Below are 26,056 nucleotides of genomic sequence, written 5' to 3'. Positions count from 1 at the left end.
TTGACACAACTTGGAAATGGGTGGCAAATTTTGAAACTCAGAGTGTATGAGAATGTCATTCTCATAGTTTTGCAACTGGTATCTCAAATGAAAATTTTCTTGCTCGGTGAAATCCATCGGATAATAATTATTTGCAAACTCGCAAATATCATTAATTTTGAATGATCTATAATTGTTCCTGGGATCTAAAGCCGAGCTAAGAACAAGCAATCTCATTACATCCTCCTTAAACCTGTGATTTAATTCTTGCAGTTGTGAATCAATTGTACCCATGAAAATTTCAACTCAAAAATAATGCCCATTGGTAAGGGAATCTTGGGTAGATTAATGATAAAACACTTGGGTTTGATATGGCGCTCCTACACCTATTATAAGAAGACTATGTTGTGGCTTCACGTTTAAAAAACATAGTCAAAAATTTTGAGCGGGCGGTAGTAAAATATTTAAACTTATTTTGAGGGGGGCGAACCTCTACGTATTCAAAAAAATTCATATATACTGATAATACATAATACATAGAACATAATAGTTCTTCAAAAACTTAGTAGGGGGGCGACCCCTGTGTCCATCTATGAGAATATGGAGGTGCCAATTTGTAAGCAACCTACTTATGCTGTAACTTTTAAGGAATCCATCTGGGACAAATGTACAATAATTGATCCTTAAACGTGTTTAGCTGCTAGAATCACCTGAAAGATTATGGTCAATTCTTTTTGGGAATGAATATATATAGACATGAGTACATGACTGAATACATTTGCCATTAGACTTGCAAAATGAATTTATGACTGGTTTTACCTGGATTTGATCTCCCCACCATGGAAATCAGCACATTTTAAAAGATCAAGAGAACGGAGCTATGACGAAAAGATGATTTCAATATGCATTCGTTGAGCCATTTGATTGTTGTGTTTCCTGTATGGAATCTAAGGAAGGGAGGGGGCTTGGGCATCAGAAAATGAATACAACTATCAGTTTTCACTACTCTAGTGTAGTACACTCTGGACGATTACCAACTCAAAGATGATAGATCACCAACTTTTCAATTAACATGACAATCTGATCCTATATTTATCTTGATCTCGCATGAAAGATATAACTGAGTCGAATTGGATGATGTAGCTGGGTAGACTTGTACCTCTGCCAAACGGGCGCATATTTAGGGAATGGGCGAATGGCTTTTCATAGTTCGAACTAGAAGGAACAATTCAAGTTGATTTCTGTAAGAGATTAGAGGGATCACGTAAGACGAATTGCTAGTTATATAGGGTCATGATGGAATGAAATATGGTTCTCACAAGTATGCAAATTGTGGTAAGCATCGGTTTTTTTCAAATCTTTAAACTTGTCGCTCTAACAATTTTAAAAAACAATATAAAAACTTTAGAAAGGATTAATTATAATTTTAGTGACGTGAAAAAAGTTTTCTAAATTATTTTAAATAATATGAAAACTAATGCTAATTTCAGTGAAATGAGAGAGTCGTTTGTAAATTACTTAAAACGGAAAGAATTGATTAGAATAATTAATTTAGTGAGGTATTTCTAAATTGTAAAATATGAGAAATTAGAAATAGTTTGAGAAGTGTGGTTCCTAAGGACCCGCCGGGCTATCATATAAGTGTACAGATTTACTGGATGTTTTAATCCCAGGTGCGAAGACTTCACTGTTTGAACTTTTGAACACAAAAATTAAGGCTTCTCAACGACACAACAAAGAAACAAAGTCGTACAATTACAACGAGGGAATCATATTTCCTTTTTTTGGATCTATTAACACGAACAATGCAAAGAAGTACAATTGTTTTCTTATCTCGGTAAATTCACCAAATCACCCAAAAATAAAAGGGTTAATTTGAACAATATCCAAACTAACATCAAATTTTTCCTATGTACCCTTGTACAAGCTATCTTCCCATATATGCATCGGTTTGCATGCGTGACTGATCTAACAAAGAGTCACGAAATTGTAGCAACTGTAGCCAGTAGGTGGTACGACCCAAAGTCCTGCTTCTTGACTGATAAGAGTAACCAATTCAGCCAAACATTCCTCATGACAGTAACTCTGGAGATTGGCTGTGGCTGAACTGTATCATTGTTGGTAGCGGCAAAGTTTTAACTCCGAGTTTATTATCTGAGCGGTGTTTGCTTCATGCCTGAAATTCCTGACCAGCAGAGGACAGTTCCTAAAAGGTTAGGCAGGAATCTCAATACCAGGAAGTAAATTTCGAGAATGTTCTTTCTACTCTACGCAGGTCCATTAAGAGCTTCACCTTCTATAAACGCTTAATGTAGTAAACTGAACCCTAATTAATCAAACTACAGGAAAGATACAATATGAAACAATAAAACCAGTTAAACAGAATACCATCAAATGTTGCGTATTTCAGACGAATGACCGGAGAAAATGAGGATTTTGAGACGAATGACCGTAAAACCAATAAACTCATAGGAAATGGCTCATTTAAGAAATCAGTAATTCAAGTTGAACATGAACTTGACAAAAGTGAGACCAAAGCACAGGTTGCAAGACAAACCAAGCTGCTAATAGCAGAAGAAGATTTAACTCTTCATCATCGGACAAAAGTTGAGGTGGTAAGATAGATGAAACACACGCAAAGCAAGTGATTAAAGAAAAACTCAACAGTTGAGTTCATTCCATGGAATGTTTCACTTTCCAGAAAATGAACCTCAAAGGGACACTAGTCATTTGAGACCTAAGTAAAAGAAAAAAACAACGAGGTCTCCATCCTCAGAAAGCATATTCAGCTCTTGTTTGAATGCCAAAAAAGAGAACTGATCCACTATTTAGTTTTTTCCTATATCTTACACATACAGGGCGAATACTCCAACGGCTTGTTTTGGGATACGCATAGAATGTTGGACCCACAAATTCATCAACTTATACCTATTCTCTGGAAAATCATTATAGCTAGGTTGAACCCACCCTAATGGAATTTATTATAGAAAAATAATTTGCTGTTGTCTTTTTCAACAGTTTGGAAGATGTTCACACCTCAACATTACCACCAAGTGAGACAAGGCGAATATGCATCTAAGACTTTTTACTCCTTTCCTCTGCTTCACGGATGTGGAACATCAGCTACAAGACACAAAAGAATACAATTAGAATACTTACCATCTCATCCAAGTTCACATGAAAAATTCAAACCCATATTTATGCTAAAGATTGCAGCTAGTCACCTTTGTGCCAACATAAAATGTAGTAAACATGCCACCTAGAATGGGCAGCCCTGCAGGTTGATAAAATGCTGCATTAGCTCTAAGATTTCAAAATGTGTAAGCAGGATCGGGTTTTCATATACCGTCTTTCTGGAGGAATCGAGAAATCAACCAATTAATGCCTGATGGTCCAATTACATAACCGACAAGGTTGGCAACCTGTAAAAGTAATTTCTATTTTCAGTGATAACTATAAAATGATTAAAGCAAGACAACCTACCTTCTAGGACTTATCCAACTTGAACTGCATTCAAAGAACACTAAAAGTGCAAAAAAAATATACACAACCTACATTCTAGAGGACTTATCCAACTTGAATTGCATTCAAAGAACACTAAAAGCGCAAACAAAATATACCATCGAGGTTGTCCTCAACTATCATCTTCTAACAATTTTTTTCTCTTCTAAATTTATCAAAATCCCATACTTCTATTGGTCTTCGCAGTCAAGGTAAGCATGCTGTGATTGTCTATCTGTGTGTGTGTGCGTGTGTGTTCACAGGTGACTAATGTTCAGTGCAGTAGAGACCGATCTTCACATGACTGAATACTTATATTGGGCGTCCAACAGTCTTCCATGTATGTAAGATTTGTACGCACACAGAAAATGCATTTAAAGCAAATAAGTGAATAACCATATAAGAAAACCACTCATTCCGCTGACCTTGTGACACCAGTGCAAGCACACCTTCCTCCGAAAGGACATCTAAGAGAAATGGCATGAGGTCGGATGCTTAGTTGCAGGTATGTTTAGATGTTTCCAGGAGGAAATGGATTGTGTTATATGCTAGAGTATGTAATCTACGAAAACATCTTCTATCGCCTCATAAAAAACAAATGATTCGCTACAACTTTACAGACATCAAAACAACATCTCATTCTGGACGCTATAAAAGAATGTCTCTCAAGATATATCCCCGCTTTACCCTCACAAAACAATGGGGCTGATTTATCCAAAGAGTAAGGTTATGGAGTACAAATAATGAAATATTGATTTCTAAAAATTTTGGAGCATCCAACTTAAAACCAATTGGTGATGAGTGGAGAGGCTCAAAAACGTTTAGACTATACTGCAAGACTATAAACATCCCATGTGGGATCATACTAAACATCTCAACACAGCCCCTCACGTGTGGCGTTACTTAAGCCTAACACAAGGACAACATATTTGGGTGACAGAGTAAACAGGACCTTTGGGCCAAATACAATAACCTACTATAATACCACCTTAAACTTTAGGAGCATCCAACTCAAACCCAATTGGTGACGAATGGAGAAACCAAGAAACTTTTATAGTATACTGCAAGGCTTTAAACATAAGTGAATTCCTGCGACAAATGTTCACCAACAACTATTGAAATCCAGAAAATTAGAAACAATAAAGGTTGATAGTACAATACATCAGTTGGAGGATATACCATGAGGCATGTAATCGTAATAGCACCAGAAACAGCACTGAATTCACGAAGAATGAACTCCCCTAACTCATTCTTTGCCTGTTCAAATATTGAAATTGAATTTTAATACTGAAACCAATAAAAACAATAAAACAAATATGAAATATTAAGTGACTTCTACACCAAATAAACATTAGAAAGTAAATCAAAAAATATAGCTGAAATATGAACCACGGAATGTGCTAATACAACAGCAAACAAAATGGCGTTGTCAAAATAATGAGAAACAGTTCTCGCAGAAATTCCCAGTAGTTAGTTAACCATTAATCATACTAGTCCGCTTTCACAAAGAATAGTAGCTACTTCTTGCTGAATTTTAAAGTTTGAATATTAATAAACTTGTCGTATTTATGGGTTTGGATTACGTAATGTGCAAGTGTTGCGCGCTCTATATTTGTAATAAGTTTCTGAGTTGAAATTCTGACATTATGTATTTGTATATGAGAAAGCAAGTACACTAAAACTCGCTAAACAAGTACCATCAAAGACTCAAATCTGAACACAGAATCCCCATAAAAAAATGTAATATATCTTTGCCAATACAAAGAAGAATAAAATGGGTAAAAGACAGAAGGCAGAAGTTGATAAATCAACAACCATCTGAAATAAATATATTAAAATCACTTGCTGTCTATCACTTGCACATTCACTGAACTACACATCAAGTAGATTGGACATTAAAGCATGACCATCAGACTAGTTATTGCAAAAGTATATTTGACAAATATCTCATTACAAATCACAGGAGTACAAGGATGCCAAGGTGAGATTACACTTTCCCACCCAAAGGCAAGATCTTCATATCTCACACCTCCAGATCCAACATCCGACTAAGCCCAATGCGACATAAAGATTTAGCATTACGAATAACTTAATCAAAAGTGGAAAGATTGTCTCAACAATATCTGAGGTTTCTTTCTTTTCACATGCTCCAACAAATAGAATAAACTAGCAGTTTCCAAATTTTTCCGATTGGAGCACAACACCGTCAATTTTCTATGCCATCAAATAGTCGCTCAGCATGAAAGCTCAAACATAAAGAGTAAAGCTGAGTAAGAAGATTTCACTACAAGATTTTGAAAAGGTGCATTCTTGATATAGAACTTGAATGGTTTCGTCTTCTCTCACGAACAATAAGCATCTGTTTGTGATGACTTTTCCCTCACTTTCTTAGGTTGGGACAGTCCTTCCAACCAATGAAGTCAGCATGAATTAAGACACGTGATTTCCATGGGTATATGTGGAGTACTAGAGTTAACCGTTGGTAGGAGCATCGAGGCGGACGTGATATTAAAAACTACACATAGGTGATTGTGGAGTTTTGTGGGATGTATGGAGTTGTCCGGTAGTCAATGTTGTTGAGTTTGTGCAGTCAAAGTTGCTGGTTGGTAACCTCCTTTCCTGTTTGAGAACAGTTTCAACAACCGGTTGCAGAATTAAACCTTTGCAACCACTTTCATCCACCGTCAAAGTGCATCGAAATGCACTGCACATATCTCGAGCTTGCTTGCATATCCCTATACACTTTTGATGGCGGATGAAAGCAGTTGCAGAGGTTTAGAAAAGCTGGACTCAAAGGTTAACTGTTTTACAGGATTCCTTTCATCTGAACAAGACCTTGTACTCTCTCCTTGTTAGGTTTTCCACATAAAAATTCCGTGTTGTGGATTGCTTCTTGTGATATTCATTTGATTAAAAACTATGGGAGTTAGTATTACTAGTCTTAGTAGCACATGTTGTGCACATGTATAGCCCAAGGGCATCTTTGTAAATTGTAGTCTCTTAGACCTAATATATAAAGGGGCCACTCCCTCACTCATAAGAGTGAGAAATAATAGTTCTATCAATTTCAATTTGGTATCAGAGCCACCGAGAAGAGTTTGAAGAAAAGAAAAAAGGTCACTTACCACCACCACGACCTTCATTCTCTTCCATAGGTTAGGTCTGTTATACCCTGACTGCAACAGTAGCAGTACTATGAAGAATGTTGTTCTTTAGTTTATAAAGGTTGATTCTTGATTTCAACCACAACATCTCTTTATTTATGGATCTATAGTTATCCATTTCTCTCTCAACAATAATCAGTTGTGAGCCTCCCTTGTGTTTGATGAAATTGCTGAGTCAATCTGTGACAAGTATTTCAGCTCTCCAGTTGGTATAAATTCCATGTTAAGCTTTCCAGCTCTCTATTACATGTTGATATGAAGTGTTTGCTTTGCAACACCTGTGAATCTTGATATTATTGTTTAAGCTTGCTGCACCTGTTGTGTGTTCTCTTGGGTCTTGGTTCCTAGATGATATCTATGGATACCCCTATTGATGTTGTTGTGCCTGGTGTGAATACCAACACTAATTAATGCCCAATCCATCACCTCAGAGAAGTTAAATGGCAGTAACTTTAAGACATGGTCTAGGGCAATTGTCCATTATTTGACTAGTAAAGGAGTTGAAGGATTGGTGGACGGAACTTATATTCGCCCAAGTGAGACAGAGGAGAAAAAATACAGTCAATGGAAGAAACAAAATAGTATGGTTATTGGATGGTTATTTAATTCTATGGACTCCAAGGTTATCCAAATGTTTCTATATCATGATATAGTGGCTGATTTATGGGCTTCCCTTACAGAGACATATGCACACAAGAGGAATGATTCCCGTGTGCTTCAGCTTTATCGCGAGATCCATAGATACTCGCAGGACAACAAATCTGTTGCAGAGTATTTTGGGTAATTACAAACCCGTTGGGAAGAAATTGGTCATCATGATGCCATCGTAGAGCTCACTGGTGAAGCTGCAAAACTTGTTGCTGAGCGGACTGATAGACAGAAAGTCTATGCTTTTATGATGGGTTTGCGACCTGAGTTTGAGCTGTTGTGCTCACAAGTCCTTGGTACTCGTCCTTTCCCATCCTTAATGACTGCCTTTTCTCTTATTGATGATGATGAAGACAGACGACGAATGCTTCGTCATAGTAATTCACCAACTCCTGTGGTTCAAGGTCTTGGTCTTGCTGATCATTCGGCACTTGCTTCCGACTCTTCGCACTATAATCTCCTGATCAATGTGGTCGTGGTCGTGGTCGTGGCTCGAGGTCGTGGCTCTGTTGTTTGTTCCCATTGTGGAAAACCTAGACATGAGAGGTCTAGATGCTATAAGTTGAATGGCTTTCCTCCTGGTTATTTTGAGAGTTCACAACATTCTAATTCTGGTAGAGGATATGGGAACCGGCCTACAGTCGCAGCTGTTGATTTTGCACCCCCACACGCTCAGAATGACACTACAAGTATACCGTCTTCTGATGCTTTTAGTCAACTTCAACTAATGCAAAGACAGCTTGCGGCCATGATGCGTGAGCGCACTGCCTCATCCTCTTCTTCAGGCCCACCTACAGCTTCCGTGGTTCACTCAAGTATCCCATCTGCGTTTTCTGCCTCTCCATCTACTTGAGTTATTGACTCTAGTGCCTCTAAGCACATGACTAGTGAGTCCCACCATTTTTCTGATGTATCACCTGCTTTTTCTACCACTTCATCTGTTCGTCTTGCTGATGGTTCTTATACACCAATTCAAAATGCAGGATGTATTCCATTATCATCCTCTATCTCTTTATCCTCTGTCTTGCATGTTCCAAAACTTGCTTTGAATTTGTTGTCTGTTAGTCGTTTAACCAAATCCCTTGGGTGCTCGATTATTTTTTTTCCAAATCATTGTGTTTTTCAGGAGCTGAGTACGAGGAGGATTTTTGGCAAGGGATATGAGAAAGATGGACTTTATATGTTTGGGGAAGTTCCATCAGCTTTGACTACTATTACTCCTGTGTTTCCTGATTCTAGTCACCACCATTTTGACTCCAAAACTTTACACTTATGGCATGCCCGTATGAGACACTAATTTCCAGCATCTATGTCATTTGTTTCCTGCTTTAAAAGCCTGTTGTAGATCGAACAACTTTAATTGTGTTGTTTGTGAGCTTGCCAAGCACACATGCACTTCATATATTCCTCGTATGAGTAGATGTTCCTCTCTTTTTGATCTAATTCATACTGATGTTTGGGGGCCTGCTCCTATTACTTCTTTTGATGGTTATCGCTATTATGTTACCTTTATTGATAATTTTTCTAGGTGTACTTGGATATATTTGCTAAAATCTCGTACCGAAGTCTTGCCCACTTTTATCAATTTTATAAAAATGATTCAAACACAATTTGGAGTTATTGTTAAATGTGTGCGTTCTGACAATGCCAAAGAGTACATCTCTAGTGATTTCAAACAACATCTTTTGACCATGGGTATTCTTCAACAACTTACTTGTCCCTATAGTCCAGAGCAAAATGGTGTGGCAGAGCGTAAAAATCGTCATCTCATGAATGTTGTAAGATGCCTTAATCGAGGCATGAATGTTCCAAAACGTTTTTGGAGCATGGCTGTTATTACCGCAGCTTTTTTAATTAATCGGACTCCTAGTAGAATTCTTGGAGGTCAGGTTCCCATGCACCTTGTTAAGCCTGGATATCCTCTTTTTTCTCTTGCCCCTCGTGTTTTTGGGTGCATGTGTTTTGTTCAAGACCGCTGCCCACAACGTGCAAAGTTGGATGATAAGTCCATTAAATGCCTTTTTCTTGGTTATTCTTCTCAATCTAAAGGATATCGATGTTACGATCCCGTATCACATCGAGTAATTCATTCTAGAGACGTGACTTTTTTTGAGAGTGTTCCCTACTAAGCTCACTTCTGCTCGGCTCCTTATTTCTCTTGCGGCTTGCCATCATTGGCCACTTCACCAGTTGGATGTGAAGAATGCATTTCTTCACGGCAATTTGACCGAGGAGATTTATATGTCTCCACCTCCTGGTTTTTTTATTCAAGGAGAGGATTCAAGGAAAGTGTGTCGGCTTCTGAAGTCTATTTATGGGTTGAAGTAGTCTCTACGAGCATGGTTTCAACGGTTCAGCTTCGTTATATTATCCATGGGATTTGCTCGATGTCAGTCAGACCACACATGTTTTATTCATTGAAGTGTATCTAGACTTCGAACTATAGTTTTGGTCTATGTAGATGATATTATCATTACAGGAGATGACACCTTGTACATAGCAAAAGTGAAAGCAAACTTGGGAACGACTTTTGACATCAAAGACTTGGGCCCTATGAGATATTTTCTTGGGATCGAGGTGGCTCGTTCAAGACATGGCATTTCCCTCTCCCAAAGGAAGTATACTTTGGATTTATTACATGATATTGGTATGCTGGGTTGTCATCCCTCTCAGACTCCTATGGACCCCAATCATTGCCTTCACGCTGAGGTTAGTGATCTACTCCCTGATCCGAGTCACTACCAGCAATTGGTTGGACGCCTTATATACTTGACTAACACGAGGCCAGATATTGCATTTGCTGTTAGTACGGTTAGCCAATTCATGCATTCTCCTCGTACTACTCATATGGATGCAGTTAATCGTATTCTCAGATATCTCAAGTCAGCTCCAGGGCAAGGCTTGTTTTATCCAGTAGGAGGTTCTCCTGATCTAGTTAGCTATTCTGATGCTGATTATCTGGTTCTCTTTCTGATCGTCGTTCTACCTCAGGTTTGTGTACTTTCTATGGCGGTTGTCTCATATCATGGAAAAGTAAGAAACAACGTGTTGTCTCACGCTCCTCTGCAGAAGCTGTGTACTGGGCTATGGCCCATGGTGCTTGTGAAATCTTATGGTTGCGCTCTCTCCTAATTGAGTTGGGTTTCCCCCATTCTGAAGGGTCTCCTCTTCATTGCGATAACCTAGCAGCTATCAGGATAGCATCTGATTCAGTTCTCCATGAGAGAACTAAGCATATTGAGGTAGACATTCACTTCCTGCGAGAGAAGGTTCAGGGCGGCATCATTATTACTATTCCTATTCAGTCTTCAGATCAGTTGGCTGACATGTTCACAAAGTCATTAGGACCTACAGTTCTCTACTCCAATGTAATCAAACTGGGATTGATCGATATCTTTGCACCAGCTTGAGGGGGAGTATGGGAGTTAGTATTACTAGTCTTAGTAGCACATGTTGTGCACATGTATAGCCCAAGGGCATCTTTGTAAATTGTAGTCTCTTAGACCTAATATATAAAGGGGCCACGCCCTCACTCCTCATAAGAGTGAGAAATAATAGTTCTATCAATTTCAATTAAAACTAACCAAATTACTGAATATGTATCTTTATTACAATCACCTTAATTTTGGTGTATGTTAATCTGGTTTTGCACTTCAAAATACCGTGAAATTTGTACTAAACCTATTCCCCAATCGACGCTGTTTTAAATCTGCTGCATAACCATCTAAGCATGAGAGAACTTGACCTTCCTTAACAACATGAAAAACATCACACATCCGCCTTCCACCACCAAAACAAAAAAAACAGATAATAGATCAATCGCAAAGAAATTAGTCACCTTAAACGAAGTGACTGCCGATTTCACTAACAGTTCAGGAATAAAGAATAGACATGTCAACCACGCCCATGAAAGAAGTTTCCTGTGCCAATTGACCTGTCAGTATAATAAAGTGAACAAACTAAAATGGATACAGCAGAGAACAAATTCTGAAATTACCACTCTAAATCATGCCATATTGCAACAAATGTGAATACAACCCACACATTGAGAAGCTTCCTCCGGGAACCCCCAAGAGGGATGTACATGTACCTAAACCAAAAAAACATCAACGATGAGATACACATGGCAATGTGAAAAGCAAAAATCGAAGAAAAGATTTGCTAAAGTTTCCAAAAACAGCACCTAACAAGCCATTTGTTGAAGGAAGCGTGCCAGTTTTTCCAAAAACTCTCTAGATTATAGCAATTATTTATGCACTTTGGCATATTTTCAGGAACCTCAATGCCTCCAATCTAGAATCGTGAGATCACAAATTAATGTAATTTTTTGTCAAACTTCAACACATAGAAACGACCAAAATGAAACAAAGGCTTTATATTGCTAATACAAAGTAATGAATACACAAAAAAATTACACCCATAATCCTTAATAAAAAATAGGTTGCTACTTGCTACCCTTGATATGGATTCAGTCTACCTAAAAAGAGCGCTAGGTGCAATTTAAAAGAGACATGGGAATGCTTCGGAGGTTTAAGCATCGAGGCAACCCAAAAGTACCTAGCAGCTTCAAGGTGAATCTTATTGGCTTATATTTTAAGCGCATATCACCACACATTAGCTACATTTTGGGCATGGACATGGAGGAAGGGGCAGTGGAGCAAGCTATAGCCATAGAGCTACCCTTTTCACTCTAATATTCTTCTAAACGTTTTTATATTTGTCTAACAGCCATCTTGAGAAAGGGATGAGGAGTGTGATAACACTTCAGCATACCAATGACCAAATTCGAAAGTACCGCCAGATCAGAAAGAACTTTAGCCACATGAAGTTTAAGACCTGCCACAAATGTAAAATATAATCAATATATTTGTTATTATATTTATAAATCATAAAGCAACGATAGTTTTTCCAGGTAACTAAAAATTTAAAAAAAAAAAAAAAAAAACAGCAGTGGTTCCACACTGACAAATAATACAGCCCAAAAAGTAATCCTCTTGTAACAGAAATGAAACAAACACCTTTTGGCCTAACCATGTTTCCCACATCCACTTCTAGACTTGGGTACTAGAAACCTGATTAAGTAGTACAGATTTCACTGTAGCCAAACAGAGCCTAAACCGACCAAGTAGTATTAGGCACAGACACACAGTATATAACCCATACTGAACTAACTGTATGCATCATTCTAAGAACTAGATATCACAGAGATTAAATGCTTCGTATACAAGACATCCATTCTGTCGATGCCAGAAGAATCATCGTTGCAGCTTAGAAAAGTATTTATGCTTCACCATGTACTAAATGTCTAATTGAAAGTTCACTGTTCACATTGTACAGAGAAAGAGACTACTTACTCCATATCCAATGATGAAGACCTCAAAAGGAGATAAATGTTTCCAAGAATCACTAGAAACAAAAGATAAGAAGCTATCTTAGCCAATATGACTAGATTGATAAATAAAAGACGTAATAACCTCTTCCTGTGCATAGTAGGAACTCACCTACCGGCAAAGGCATTATAGTAAAATAAATGAGTCATTAGTTCCATGAGAAACAAACTAAGGACCCATCGCAAGCCATACCAAGCCACTGAACGTACTGAATGATTTTTCTGTGGTGTGTCTAACTGCAACATCACAACAAAAGGCAATATTTGTGAAATTCCGACAAATCATACTATGGATGCATATCAAGCATAAAAAGGTTGAAATTAACTTCTAGCTCATCCCTTTCTTTGTTCAGCAAATTGCAATTATGAGATACGTAGAAATGTAGAATACTAGAATCTGACTATATCCTGATGAACAAAGCACAAAAAGAGAAACTAAAGCAAAAACACTAGAGAAGGCGCTGGCGGGCGGCTGTAGCATAAAATGGTAAAAGTAAAAGATGTAAATAATAATTAAAAGAAGTGTCACGACTGTCTTCCTAGGAAGAAGCACAATGCTGCACTATATAGAACGGAAAGCAATTGCGATTCAACTATGCGGGTGAAACATGGGAACCCAGACCTTTAAAATAATTGTGTCGGACATGTAGTCAGAAACTCATGTTGGACAGACTGACATTCAATGGTAGCAAGGAAGATTGGAACTAGTGTACATTAAGACCAAGACATTTGTATCACTGGTCATCTCTCCACCAATTTCTGGAAGGCTTGTTCCATTTATTGAATTTCATAGGAACTGTTTACTTATATTTCTAGATACTCTCTTTCGTGATCCTTCCTAATTTTCCTTTGTGCACCTTACTTCCATCTTTGGACTATCAGTAACATACTGACATCTTGTTAAATCTTAAGATAATTCAGGCCAAAAACTTACTATATCATACTACAATTGTCTTTTTTTCTCATTCTACTAGTATAAACAGTCGTTAAGGAAAAGCTGTTGCCACTACAAAAATGGCATCAAAATACTCTTCTAACAACTTTAATTCAAAGAGCACATCCCTAAGGCATCCCTTGGCAATGAAGCAAAGGGCATCCATCATACATGTCCAAAATTGGGGGGTCAATGGGCATCTGCATGGTAATTTGAACATTCCAACTAAGTTGATATCTTGCCATACACCTCTTGCTTCCTTAGCAAGGCACTAAATAAGCACTACACGTCTACACAGATTCTGAAAATTGAATCCAAAATATGGTACAAAATATTGCAGTATGGAGGAATACCCTTTTTTGAAAATTATACCTTTGTAAAGAATCTTATGTTGAAGAACTTTTAGCAGTTTAAGTATCAGCCAACTACAATTAAATGCAGCTCTTAAAATTCAACACACGTGATATATCTCGATAGTCCACTGCATTTTGCTATGTTATACAAAGTCTAAAAATTTCCATCCCCTTAATGCAGTTCCAACAAATAACGAAGCTCTTTAGTATCTAAAGGATCTTATATATAACTTATTTACCAACAAATAATGAAAGTCTTTCAACAACAAATTCGAATAAATCTCATTACCAAGATGAACTAGAACAGCAATAATATGAATCAGGCACATCCTTAATGAGAAAGATTCATACTTGGCACTCCTATTTTTTATCTCTCTCTTTGCAAATACAGTTTCATTGATCTGTGGCAATGCAAAAGTGCTATGTCCTTATAACCATGGAATGCATGTAAACTGGCTTGTATTCATGCAATTTCAGTGTCATTAGGTTCAACATGTAATAGAATCATGGTTGTTGATGTGTTCCTCAATGCAACAACAATGTAAGAATCAAAAGGACTTATAATTTACTGAATGCTACGTGAGTGATACAAAATGCAAAAGACCCAAAAGAAAATGGCACACCTGTGCAGCAAACGCATTGAAGCTTACTATTGGGCCAGCTATGTAAAGTGGAGCATATACCAAATAACATAGATACGTGCTGAATGAGAACTCGTGCAATTGGACACTTCTTTCCTGACAAAGAAAAAGATTGTACTTCAATTTTACTCCTGAGATAAGAAAGACATCAAAATAGAAAAATGTGAATGTACAAAGTTACACCATAGCATTCTCCCAGAAGTATATGATATCAAAACGATAATGTGACGCACAATGCATGTGCATTCCTTTCATCTGTTAGGTAGTTCTTTTTCAATTAGTAGTTCCAACTGGCATAGGATTCAAAGTTGAGAAGCCCATTATATTTAAATAAGGCCCTTGGCAACACAAGTTAGTTAGTCGTTATTTTTTTCTGAATTAAAGTACACAATCACTTCCTCCCTCCTGAACACATGCATATTGCTTTTGCTTCCTTTTGTTTTCCCTCACATATTTTGTCTATACACAATGTCATTGAGTGGAATGTGACCCCTAACCACCAGACATATGTCACACTTTATTCGATAATATCCACACCACATTTTTGTATGCCACTTAAATCTGCACTTCTTTTCTTTTCTTTTCGTTTCTTTTTTCTTTTTTCTATTGTTTTTCCCTTCCAAAAATCTCTGGCTTTCCTATACAGACGTATCTCTATGAACCATGGTGTGACTAAGTAGAAACCAAAAAACACTATTGCTTGTACACAAACTATCAAACTACGACTAACCTGTAAATGGTTGTAGCATATTTTTCCAGAAGAACAAATATAGCAGTGTTGAATATGCTTCTGCAAAAACCAGAAACGTAACTAGTAGCAAGAAGATACTGATATAAGACAAAATGGGAAAAGAATATAGTGCCAAAATATGTGTCTTTCTGTGTGCGCACGCCCCCACAAAAAAGAATGTAATATATTAATGCAAGCGCCACAAAAAGCAAACCAGATGCAACACTTCCGACTAACCATGTGTCGATATTGGATAAGAAGCAAAAGTTCTAAATGAAATCGTTATATATGACTACATTACTGCAAACCATGCGGCTACCTACTTCAAAATTCAAATGTATTAAAATAATGAGCGCTTCCCTCCAAAGCAATATGCAAAAAATATCTCTCTTACAAGTCACAATGCCGCTTTCGTTCATCTCATTGACCACGTGAGAAGAACTAAACAGTAAAGAACTTGACCAAGCATAAAATGAGCATTTCAAAATGTGTCCCCTTTGCAAAAACTCGGGGAGGATTAGAACCACTTCCTCATGAGTCATCTGCTAGTTTTCAAATTTCAACGTATGGAGGATCTTCCTTAACTCTTTTAAATATCAATGGTTCCAATTCAAACATATAGAGGAAGCTTTACTTTGTAGGCATAATTCTCAACCACTGTTGCCAAGGGCATCTTGGCTGCTTAAACATATGCCTTGTAGGATAGCATGGTCTAATTGGAGGCATATAGTCAGATATTCAAGCAAGAGAAGAATTATATGCTGCCAAAAGTTATCTATATCAAGCAAGAGAAGAATGATAAGCTACCAGTAGTTATCAACATCAGCTAGGAATTTTGCTCATTATTCGGTTCCATGAGTTTGTTTATGATTCACAACTTATTGCAGCATACTGTGCTTTTCCATAGTGCCTTAGACAACATTGTTGTGATAGGTAGGATGTCAAATAATAAGTGCGCTAAGGGGTGCCAACCTAGTTGGGATGTCTTAGTTAACTAATTTCCTTATAGAAGCTTGCTTTTATTCTTCCTTTTTTTTCTTCTTTTTTTGGGCCAGGGAATGGGAGGGGTTAGATAAAGCTTATGAAATCGATGGAAAAATAGAGATGTCGTGTCCATACATATAAACATAGAGAACAAATACAAGAAAGACATAGAAAAAGTCCAAAACAATAACAAAAAGTCCAACCAACTCATAATGGACTCCCATTTTCATACATAGTGCTCAAAGGGTGAATTTTGGGTCCGTGCACTTTAGACCAGGAAAATGGTGGACCCTTCACATCCCAAGTTTTCCTTTTTCTTTTCTCTTTTGATAGTTAAAACTCTATTCACTTAATCCTAAACCCTTCAACCCCCTTTCCCCGGTGAAGGCGGGAATGATCCCAAGATCCCCAAGGCCTGATCCAAGTATATAAGAATATATATAAAGTGCCAAGAAAAAAGGACGCCTAATGAGGATATGATTCGCCGATTCCCCTTCATTCAAACATAAAAGAAATTTGTAGAAATTTGTCTCCTTAAATAACTATACTATATGAATATCTAATCCAAAGACGCATGACAAACAAACAAATTGTGGAAGACCTATGACCCGAATGCAGGATCTGAGGGTCAACTACCAAGACCTAAAGGAGAGCTTTCCTTTCTTGTTGATAGACCATAGTATTCTATTTTTGTCCGGTCTCACAAAAGGAGTGAAATCCAACATAGCTGTCAAAACAGCCACGCTCATAATATCCCTGTGAGAGAGAGGAAAATAGATGCCCCAGTCGCCAGCAATAATACCATTATTCTCATGAGTCATGACTGAAATATGAAAATAGGTGACTTTTAATTCAGATAAGGCGTACATCTAGGAAAAATCTTACCAGAGTCTCTCATCTGACCAAACTTCCTCCCGAAATCGAATACTATCACCATTACCCAAAGAAACCTAACATTCCTTTGAAAAAGTGAAACCGGTTTCCGAATTCCCTTCCAAACACCAGAACTGTAGGGTACAGTCACATGTCTGCTGGAATATATATTGTTCCAGCATAGCATATCATGTGATATATATGATATCATCATATCATATGATACCATATCATATCATATCTTGTCTGCTTTCCTTATTGGTATTATCTCATGAGTTGTAAACAGTATTATAAATATAAGGTGATGGGAGAATGAACAATTAAGTTCCCTCCATCTTTCTCCATCTTCTTCTTCTTCCTTTCTTTATAATATTCTTATTATTCAATTCTTTAATACTGGTGACAAGTTAAGAATTACATCATGGTATCGGAGCATGGTTGCTCCTCAATCAAGAAGGTTAAGGGTGAGTCGTCAAGCCCTATAACCAATCACATAGATCTTTTTAGATCTAATGGAAGTCTTAGTCAAAGTCGGGTTTATTGTTTTCTTTAAGCAATGCCATCCACTGAGCAGGTGCCGACTAGCAAAGTCGGTAAAACCTTTGGGTGATGATACCAGAGGTCTGGGGCTCGAACCCCGCCAGCATCAAAGAGTTATTGATCTCATTTAAAACAGGCTTGCCAATCAAAAAAAAAAAAAAATGCCATCCACTGAGGATTCATCTGTTCCTTCTCCTAATCCACCACCAGATGGGGGTTTGTTGTCACATGGTACCCACGCAGACCAAAACCCACAACTATGTATCACTATGGTGAAGCTTGGTGGGTCAAACTACCTAGAGTGGAAGACCTCTGCCGATATGTATATCAGCAGAAGGGTATTTGATGAGTACCTCACTGGAGTTCTGTCTGTCTAAGCCAGCTACAACAGATAAGTCATACAAGAAGTGGCACAGAGAAAATCTCATGGTGAGTTCCTGGCTGATCCACTCTATGCAACCTTCAATCAGTAAAGTTGCATGTTTTTGAAATCTGCAAAGGAGAATCTGGGATGCACTGAAACAAACTTATTCCCAGGAGGAGAATTTCACACAACTCTATGCTTTGGAGCAGGAGTTACTTGATATTCGACAGGGGGATTTGTCGCTAATAGCCTATTACAATGCCTTACGAAGCAAGTGGCAAGATGACGACTACAACCTAGTATGTGCAGAAGATGTTGCCTCTCTACATTCTCGAAGTGAGCGGAGTCGCATATTTAGATTTCTTGCTGAACTTAACTCTCACTTTGAGCATGCAAGAGTGCAGATTTTAAGGAGGCAGCCAAAAACTTTGGCAGAAGTATATTCTAATATTCTTATATACAGGGGGAGGACAGTTGACATTCAGCTATGTGTGTCCGAGAAGAGACTCATGATCAATCTGCATTTTCCTCCAGCACTACTCAAAAGCCACCTTCAGGTTCAAAGAGATTTGGTGATGATAAACAGTCATACAAGAGTCAACGACCTAAATGTGATCATTGCGGTCATAATGGCCACATTCGTGAGGGTTGTTAGGACCTTCATCCTCATCTCCGATGAGCAATTTCCAAACAAGGGTCCAACCCTAAACGAAGTCCTTGTACACAGTCTGCGAATCCTACCGCAAATGTTGGATCACAAGAGATCACAACTCCCTCGACAGATTCCAAGTTTTATGTTTCAGACTTGGACCGACTTCGTCGAATGATGCCCAACTTTCTGGACGGTCTTATACACCCCCTTCCACTTCTACATTTGCTCAAACAGGTATACCATCCGCATATAATGTCATCAATCCACCACCACCCAATCTGCCTTCCAATCTTGACCCAGGTAATGTTTCTATCTCTAATGATGTCTCTATTGATGTTCCTACCAGTCATGTACCATCTGATATGGACAATAGACCTGTTGCAGTCCGCAAAGGTATGCGTACAAAACACCCTATAGAACGGTTTCTCATACAAAACTCTGTCTTCCAAGTATAAGTATTTTGTTAGTGCAATGTCGTCAATTTCTATCCCTTCTTGTGTTGCAGATGCATTTAGGCAGCCACAGTGGAGGAAAGCAATGACGGAGAAAATGCAAGCACTTGAAAAAAATAAAGCATGGAACCTTGTACCTTTACCAAAAGGAAAGAAGCTAGTTGGGTGTAAGTGAGTATTCACCGTGAAATCTAACCCAGATGGTTCAATGAATAAATACAAGGCACGGCTAGCCGCTAGAGGATTTATTCAGACATATGGGATAGATTATCTAGAGACTTTTGCACCTGTGGCGAAGATGAAAACAGTCCAGGTACTTCTCTCTTTGGCTGCAAATATGTCATGGCCCTTGTATCAACTGGATGTAAAGAATATTTTTTTGCATGGAGACTTGTCAGAGGAGGTTTATATGAGGCTGCCACCTGGTTTGAGATTGGCAGGGTGTGAAAATTGTGTATGCAAACTAAAAAATTTGTTGTATGGACTAAAACAGTCTCCACAGACCTGGTTTGAAAGATTTTGTGAGGTCATCAAAAAGGGAGGTTACTCACAAAGCCAAGTTGACCATACCTTGTTTGTGAGACGCACACGGAGCAATATTACAGCATTGATTGTGTATGTGTATGATATTGTCGTGATAGGGAATGATCGATCAGAGATTACCAAACTGAAGACATTCTTAGCCTCACACTTTGAGACTAAGGATCTTGGCCAATTGAAATACTTTTTAGGAATTGAAGTTGCTAGATCACAACAAGGAATCTTCATCTCTCAGAGAAAGTATGTATTAGATCTATTATCAAAGACTGGATATTTGGGTGCCATACCTGTTGATACTCCTATAGATCAGAATCATCGCTTAAATTATACAGATGGAGATCCCATCCAAAACACAGAGATATTTCAACAACTAGTAGGCAGACTAATCTATCTCTCTCACACACATCCTGATATCGCTTATGTTGTTAGTGCAATTAGTCAGTTTATGCACTTACCACGAACACCACACCTTGAGGCAGCACAGAGAGTCCTAAGATACCTTAAAGGCTCTCATGGTCGTGGAATCCTTTATAAGAAAGTTTAACACTTTCGAGTAGAAGCCCATAGTGATGCAGATTGGGCAAGATCTATCACCGATCCACGGTCTACAACAGGTTATTTGTGCCTTTGTGGGAGGCAATCTTATTTCTTGGCAGAGCAAAAAACAACCTATAGTTGCTAGATCCAGGTCTGAAGCAGAATTTAGAGCAATGGCACATGGAGTGTGTGAGCTTCTGTGGTTGAGAATATTACTTAGTGAACTGGGAATTCATGTGCAAGAACCAATGAACTTTTATTGTGATCCAGTCCAGCGTGACAGAACTAAGCACGTCGAGGTTGATCGCCATTTCATCAAGGAAAAGCTTATGCAGAAAGTGATTTGTACCCCATATGTTAGCACAAAAAACCAGGTTGCAGATGTGCTCACTAAAAGGATTGCCAAGAGTTGCCTACAAACTGTGATTTGGAAGTCGGGTTTGATAGATATCTTCACACCAACTTGAGGGGGAGTGATGGAATATATATTGTTCCAGCATAACATATCATGTGATATATATGATATCATCATATGATAAGATACCATATCATATCATATCTTGTCTGTTTTCCTTATTGGTATTATCTCATGAGTTGTAAACAATATTATAAATATAAGGTGATGGGAGAATGAACAATTAAGTTCTCTCCATCTTTCTCCATCTTCTTCTTCCTTTCTTCATAATATTCTTATTATTCTATTCTTTAATACTGGTGACAAGTTAAGAATTACAACAACGTCCACTGCCCAAGTCCCCAACTCAAGTGACTATCCCCAATGTCTCTATTCACAGTCAACCCAAAGATAATTACTATTAGTTTGTTCCAATTATGCACCAGCTCAAGGAAATGTAGAGAGAGAGACGTATACTAAACAGGAAAGCATGAAAGACGGCTCTTAAGAAGATTCACCATGTCGCTTTTGGACAGGGAGAGACTTTTCCACCCTACAAGCCACCTTTCCATCCCGGCGACCACCTCTGGACTCTTTTGTACAAAGAACTCGATTATTACTTATTAGGGGAAAAAAAAGGACGGAGGAAGAGCTCAGATGATGCAGCTACTCCTAGAATTGGACCATTTCTTGTATGCTTCTAGCCTCACCTCCAGACCTGATCAATGGTACATTCTAACCATATTTCTGTCTGATACTCTAGGTACAGTTATAACTTGTAGCAATAAAGCTGATACAATTTTCACTTAGAGCCATATAGTGACTATGAGACAATTTATTTGGCTCGACACAAACGACTACAACGAAAAGAAGTAAGGGTAGTTCGATCCAGAGAACACGAGAAATAAAATTGTTCAATCCAGTAATGTTGAATTATAGGAGGAAGTTTAAGAAGATCTAAAAGCAAGCAGTTGTCAAGCTTGGCAAAGCTATTCCCACGTATTTGCTACAAAAAATGGATTGTGACTGAAAGAAGCCGCATTTTTGAGTAAAGCCACTACGAATCAATACCTTTTGATCAAAACGAGAATTTTGATGTGCCCAGTAGTAATCGTATCCAAAGCTTATCATTCGCAAGGTAACTGTTTGAACAAAACAAACCAGACTCTTAAATAATAATATGGCAAAAGAATAAGTATAATGCAACTTCAAATTGAGTCAAGGAACAATGTATTTAAGACAAGATATAATCTCATTCTTGTGTGTGACTAATTCTTCTAATTGTTTCTATGATGATCATTTGTTTCTATTATATATTGGTTGTTTAGTATCAAAAGAAACACTAATCTATATGATTAAATGCATATATCACAAGAAACACTGTTCACATGCATTGAAAATAGTACAATGAAAAAGAAGAGTAAATAACTGAATACATAAAGAAATATTGAAAACCTTAAACTAGTATCAAGGATGATAACAATGCCGGGGCGAATTATTCTATTCATGCCTAAATTGTTGACTCAATATAAAACTATAAAGTCAACTAATAAGGAGACGAAAATGATACCAAAGTTAAAGCAGATATGCCACCTAAAGCTACCCCGGTAGTCATCCAAAAAAGCCCAACGTTGCCTGTTAACATCGAGTTAAAAAAAGACACAAAAATGAGAAAACAAAACAATAAACTATGGCTACATGAAAAGCTTTCTTCCAATATAGTAAGCAGGCAAAACCTGATAGTGAGTAGCTTATATAACCAACCCGAAAGTGGAGAATGAATATCCTTCATATATACGGTTGCATAGAAGCCAAAATAAGTTGAATATCCAAAGCACAAACGGGAAATGCTTCGATTTGGCAGATATCTTTATCATTAGGAAGTTGAGTGAAGCAATCGAAAGGACGAATAAGACACTGCCAAATCAACCACTGAAAAGTCAGGGATAACACCAATCAAGGAATCAACCAAAAACAACAACAACAACAACAATGATGAATGCATACCAAGCTCCATGCAGATACGACAAATAGATGAGAGAAATAAAGAGCCAAACAGTTGACATCCCTCTCCCTTTGAAGCGACACATTTCCCTTAATGTATTTGCTATGATTGTGAATATCCCAAAAACAAATGTAAGTACAGGTAAGTTTCCACGGAAGTTTCGCCATTGCGAATCAGATACATCCTACAAATATTACAACAAGAGTCAATAATATATTGTTCAAACACTAATTAAATTAAGAAGAAGGAGATACATACATTGGGCCAATCTGAAATCCAACCAGCTCGTAAACCGTCAAGTGTCCAGGAATAATCTAAGAAACATTGGCAAACAACAATCATTAATTAATTAAACAAGAGAAAGTAAGAATAGAGCGGTCATTACATTACCATGAGAAAGTTGAAGAGATCGACGGATGAGGATGGCGTAGAAAGCAAATGCGTAGATAATCAGGAAAACGAGCTCTGATCTCTTCCACACACTCTTCATTTTTTTAACCTCTTCTTCTCTCTTTCTCTGTACTCTTTTTTTGTTTTAATTTGTTTTGGTCCAATTTTGACTTTTGAACTTATGCGATTTTGACTTTTTGAGTTTGTGGGTGAAGTGGGTGAAGAAAACGGTTTGATTTGATTTTGAACATGTTTACTTCTGTTTTTCTTTAATACCGTTTTTTTATGGCTAATAAGCCTAATAAGCAATCACTTCTCGGGAGATTTAGACTACTGTTCGTCTTGTTCTTCTTATTGAATTCGCTAAGCATGCTGTTTCTGAAGGCACCAAGGCGGTTACCAAATTTACTAGTTCTTGAAGATGTTTGTTTAGGGTTTGTTTCAATGTTTCAATGTTTCTGTCTTTAGTATTTAGTATTAGAATGTTTCAATGTTAGTGGTGTCGATGTAATATATAGTTGTTTTGGAACCTATGAATCAGAGTTAGATCTTTTGTGAATGAAATTAGGGTTTCTGGTGTTCTCTATTTTGGTTGATTTCTTCATTCGTTTTACCTAGTTCAGATCTGAGATGATTTGATTACAATGCCAATCTGGTGTTATTGGCGTAAATTTCTGTAACCAGTTATAATTGATGATGGTTATGGATCTTGAATTGGAATGATGGCAGTTAAGAAAATGTTAGCATAATTATAAAGTTTGGTTACTTTTTTATGCCTAAATTGATGAAAGGTTGTGGTATTGAGGCTTCTGTTTCGTCATTTCTTGAGAATTTGGTACTTCATAAATCCCATTTTGTGCTTAGGTTCATTCTTGTGAATTGTGATTGTTGTTATGAATGGTATCCTTGTCCAATAGGGGTTGCAATGTTTTGTTGTGTTGGTTGGCATCATAGTGAATGTGTAGTAAAGTTCAGACCTTATATAGGATGACCTACAATCCCTGCAATTTGTATCAGTAGACGTTGAATGCCTCATCAGCCAGTTGCTTCATAAATTCCAAGTTTCTAATAAATGGGGTTAGCTTTGTCTACATTATGAGTACATGATTCCAAAGACAAAAACACCAAGTTTAAAAGGAAGCATCAAACTATGTAGTTGCAGTACATAGCATGGCACCTATAAAATGGAGAAGTCTCCTTTAAAAGAGATGGGTTTGAAGAAGTCGCGACGATTACGATGCATGCAATATGAATGTTTCACTCTCAATTACAATTGCAACATAAATGTTGCACTCTCGGTCTGACTACAACAGATCAGCGAACATGAATGTTGCACTCTCAATTACTAACCGCAACATGAATGTTTCACTCTCAATTACGACTGCAACATGAATGGTGCACTATCAATTACAACTGCAACAAGAATGTTGCACTCTCAATTACGACTGCAACATGAATATTGCACTCTCAATTACGATCGCTAAATGATCGCAACATGAATATTGCCATCATCATTCGCTGCAACATGAATAATTTTATTGACTATAAATTTCATTATAACAAATGAAAAATAAAACAAAACGACTAGTGAATAATCTCAAATAAGTATCAACATTCCATAAAAGTATACAATGAATATCAATTTCTCATTAATAAATGTCAAAAGACCAAACTTAAAAATCTCAATTAAGACAACTAAAACATATGGTTTGTCGAGAACATCAAAACTGATCATAGACTAACGAATCACACCGGTGCTTTCAATTCTTTTCTTCTTGGGTCTACCAGGACCAATCTTCGGACTACACGGATAAACCGCAGGAGAATCAGGCATGCGTCTTGGCATAAAACCATTCGGAACCGGCTTGATAGAATGTGAGTAGCATTGCCTGAACGCGATCACCGTATATCCTTCATCAATGTAGCCATAAAAGGAATCACCCTTACTACCAATACAGGCAATAGCATGTATGCAAGGGAAATTCGTCGAAATCTCATTTTTGACATCGATAATTGAAGAAGACGGACCAATACGACTCACGAGAGTCAAATTTTTGTAGGATATAACTCCAAGAACAGTAAAATCCATCCTACAACACAAAATTGAAATGAAACTAAAAATTACAACAATTCCATTATCTCAAAAGAGTGCAGGTTATATTATTCAATGAAAAAAATGATCAAATACAGAGATGACGATAAGTTAAATTATCAGTAGTCAATTTCCATCTTTTGCTTGCCCTAGATAACATAATAATAGAAGTGTAGGTGTAAATAAATGTACCTTAGTGGTGACAGTTCCAGAAAGTCCAGCAAAAGGAGAACAAAGAAGAAAAGAGAAAAGACGGTCTCAATTTCAGTCCAAAATCACGATATGAGAAATCACCATTGCCAATTGAGGAAGAAAGAAATTAAGTAACAACTTTCATATAAAAGGGTATGTAAGGTATTTTGAAAAAACAATAAAGGTACGGTTGATTTTTTCTCACAAACTCACCGAAAACGAAACCTTTATTTCGCACTTTTACAAACTGGGTGGGCTTTAGACATAATTCAAAAAGTCAGCGGGTTTTAGGCTAATAAAGACCGGAATCAGGGTTTTGAACCTAGTTTTATGTTTTTCTTAACTGTGTAATGGTTAACTAACGATTTTTTTTTCAAGAAATTAGCCTAAGGCCCAATTTCATTTCAAAACAACTCTAGAGAGAGGATATGGTTTTTTTATAATCACTCACAAACCCAATTTCCACGTTTAAATAGCCTACGAACCCAATTTTTAAATTTTAATAACCCTTAAGGACAAAATAAGTTGGCCCAACTCTTTTTATTTTTTTAAAATCCCATTTTTATCCTTTCTTGTTAATAAACAAATTTATAGATGAGAAAACCCAAAACCCCTTTCTTCTCCAACATCACAATGACGCAATAGTAAAAGGAGTTTGATTTCTCTGAGAATGTGTGTGGCATCAGAAACATGTTCAAAAAC

General features: G+C 37.4%; 1 protein-coding gene and 1 long non-coding RNA gene across 6 annotated transcripts; both read right to left on the bottom strand.

Moving 5' to 3' along the window:
• Nucleotides 1–1,729: 1,729 nt before the first annotated feature.
• Nucleotides 1,730–23,309, bottom strand: LOC147494747 (MBOAT (membrane bound O-acyl transferase) family protein). 5 transcript variants are annotated; one of them, XR_015200183.1, is made up of 20 exons: nucleotides 23,071–23,299; nucleotides 22,939–22,994; nucleotides 22,683–22,864; nucleotides 22,440–22,592; nucleotides 22,246–22,310; nucleotides 21,747–21,817; nucleotides 15,340–15,399; nucleotides 14,592–14,705; nucleotides 12,794–12,918; nucleotides 12,647–12,698; nucleotides 12,066–12,128; nucleotides 11,476–11,585; nucleotides 11,290–11,382; nucleotides 11,131–11,212; nucleotides 4,660–4,737; nucleotides 4,469–4,569; nucleotides 3,326–3,401; nucleotides 3,204–3,253; nucleotides 3,016–3,102; nucleotides 1,730–2,164 (listed from the first exon to the last, which is right to left on the bottom strand). XR_015200183.1 is itself a non-coding variant. In XM_086569249.1 (19 exons), exons 1-18 carry the CDS (start codon nucleotides 23,168–23,170, stop codon nucleotides 3,055–3,057), a joined length of 1,578 nt encoding a protein of 525 aa, XP_086425375.1. In that variant the 5' UTR covers nucleotides 23,171–23,309; the 3' UTR covers nucleotides 1,730–2,164; nucleotides 3,016–3,054. The 5 variants fall into 5 exon arrangements, 4 of the variants coding, with proteins under 4 accessions (XP_086425375.1, XP_086425377.1, XP_086425376.1 ...); XM_086569249.1 differs by lacking the exon at nucleotides 4,469–4,569 and having other exon boundaries at nucleotides 23,071–23,309; XM_086569251.1 differs by lacking the exon at nucleotides 4,469–4,569 and having other exon boundaries at nucleotides 1,730–2,185.
• Nucleotides 23,310–24,699: 1,390 nt separating this feature from the next.
• Nucleotides 24,700–25,768, bottom strand: LOC147494746 (uncharacterized). The gene is made up of 2 exons (XR_015199309.1): nucleotides 25,355–25,768; nucleotides 24,700–25,160 (listed from the first exon to the last, which is right to left on the bottom strand). It is a non-coding gene; the product is annotated as an uncharacterized LOC147494746 (long non-coding RNA).
• Nucleotides 25,769–26,056: the final 288 nt, after the last annotated feature.

Source organism: Coptis chinensis, chromosome 6 (assembly GCF_015680905.1).
Source record: "Coptis chinensis isolate HL-2020 chromosome 6, ASM1568090v1, whole genome shotgun sequence".
In the NCBI taxonomy this organism is placed as follows: Eukaryota; Viridiplantae; Streptophyta; class Magnoliopsida; order Ranunculales; family Ranunculaceae; genus Coptis; species Coptis chinensis.
The sequence above is the reverse complement of the archived record's forward strand: the minus strand, read 5'-3'. Positions and strand labels throughout refer to the sequence as shown.

Coding starts and splice junctions, on each gene's coding strand:
- LOC147494747 (XM_086569249.1), bottom strand. CDS start 23,170: ATGAAGAGTGTGTGGAAGAGATCAGAGCTCGTTTTCCTGATTATCTAC. Junction 14,706..15,339: donor TATGCTACAACCATTTACAG/GTTAGTCGTAGT, acceptor TTTCTTTGTCAG/GAAAGAAGTGTCCAATTGCA. Junction 12,919..14,591: donor TCAATGCGTTTGCTGCACAG/GTGTGCCATTTT, acceptor GTGATGTTGCAG/TTAGACACACCACAGAAAAA.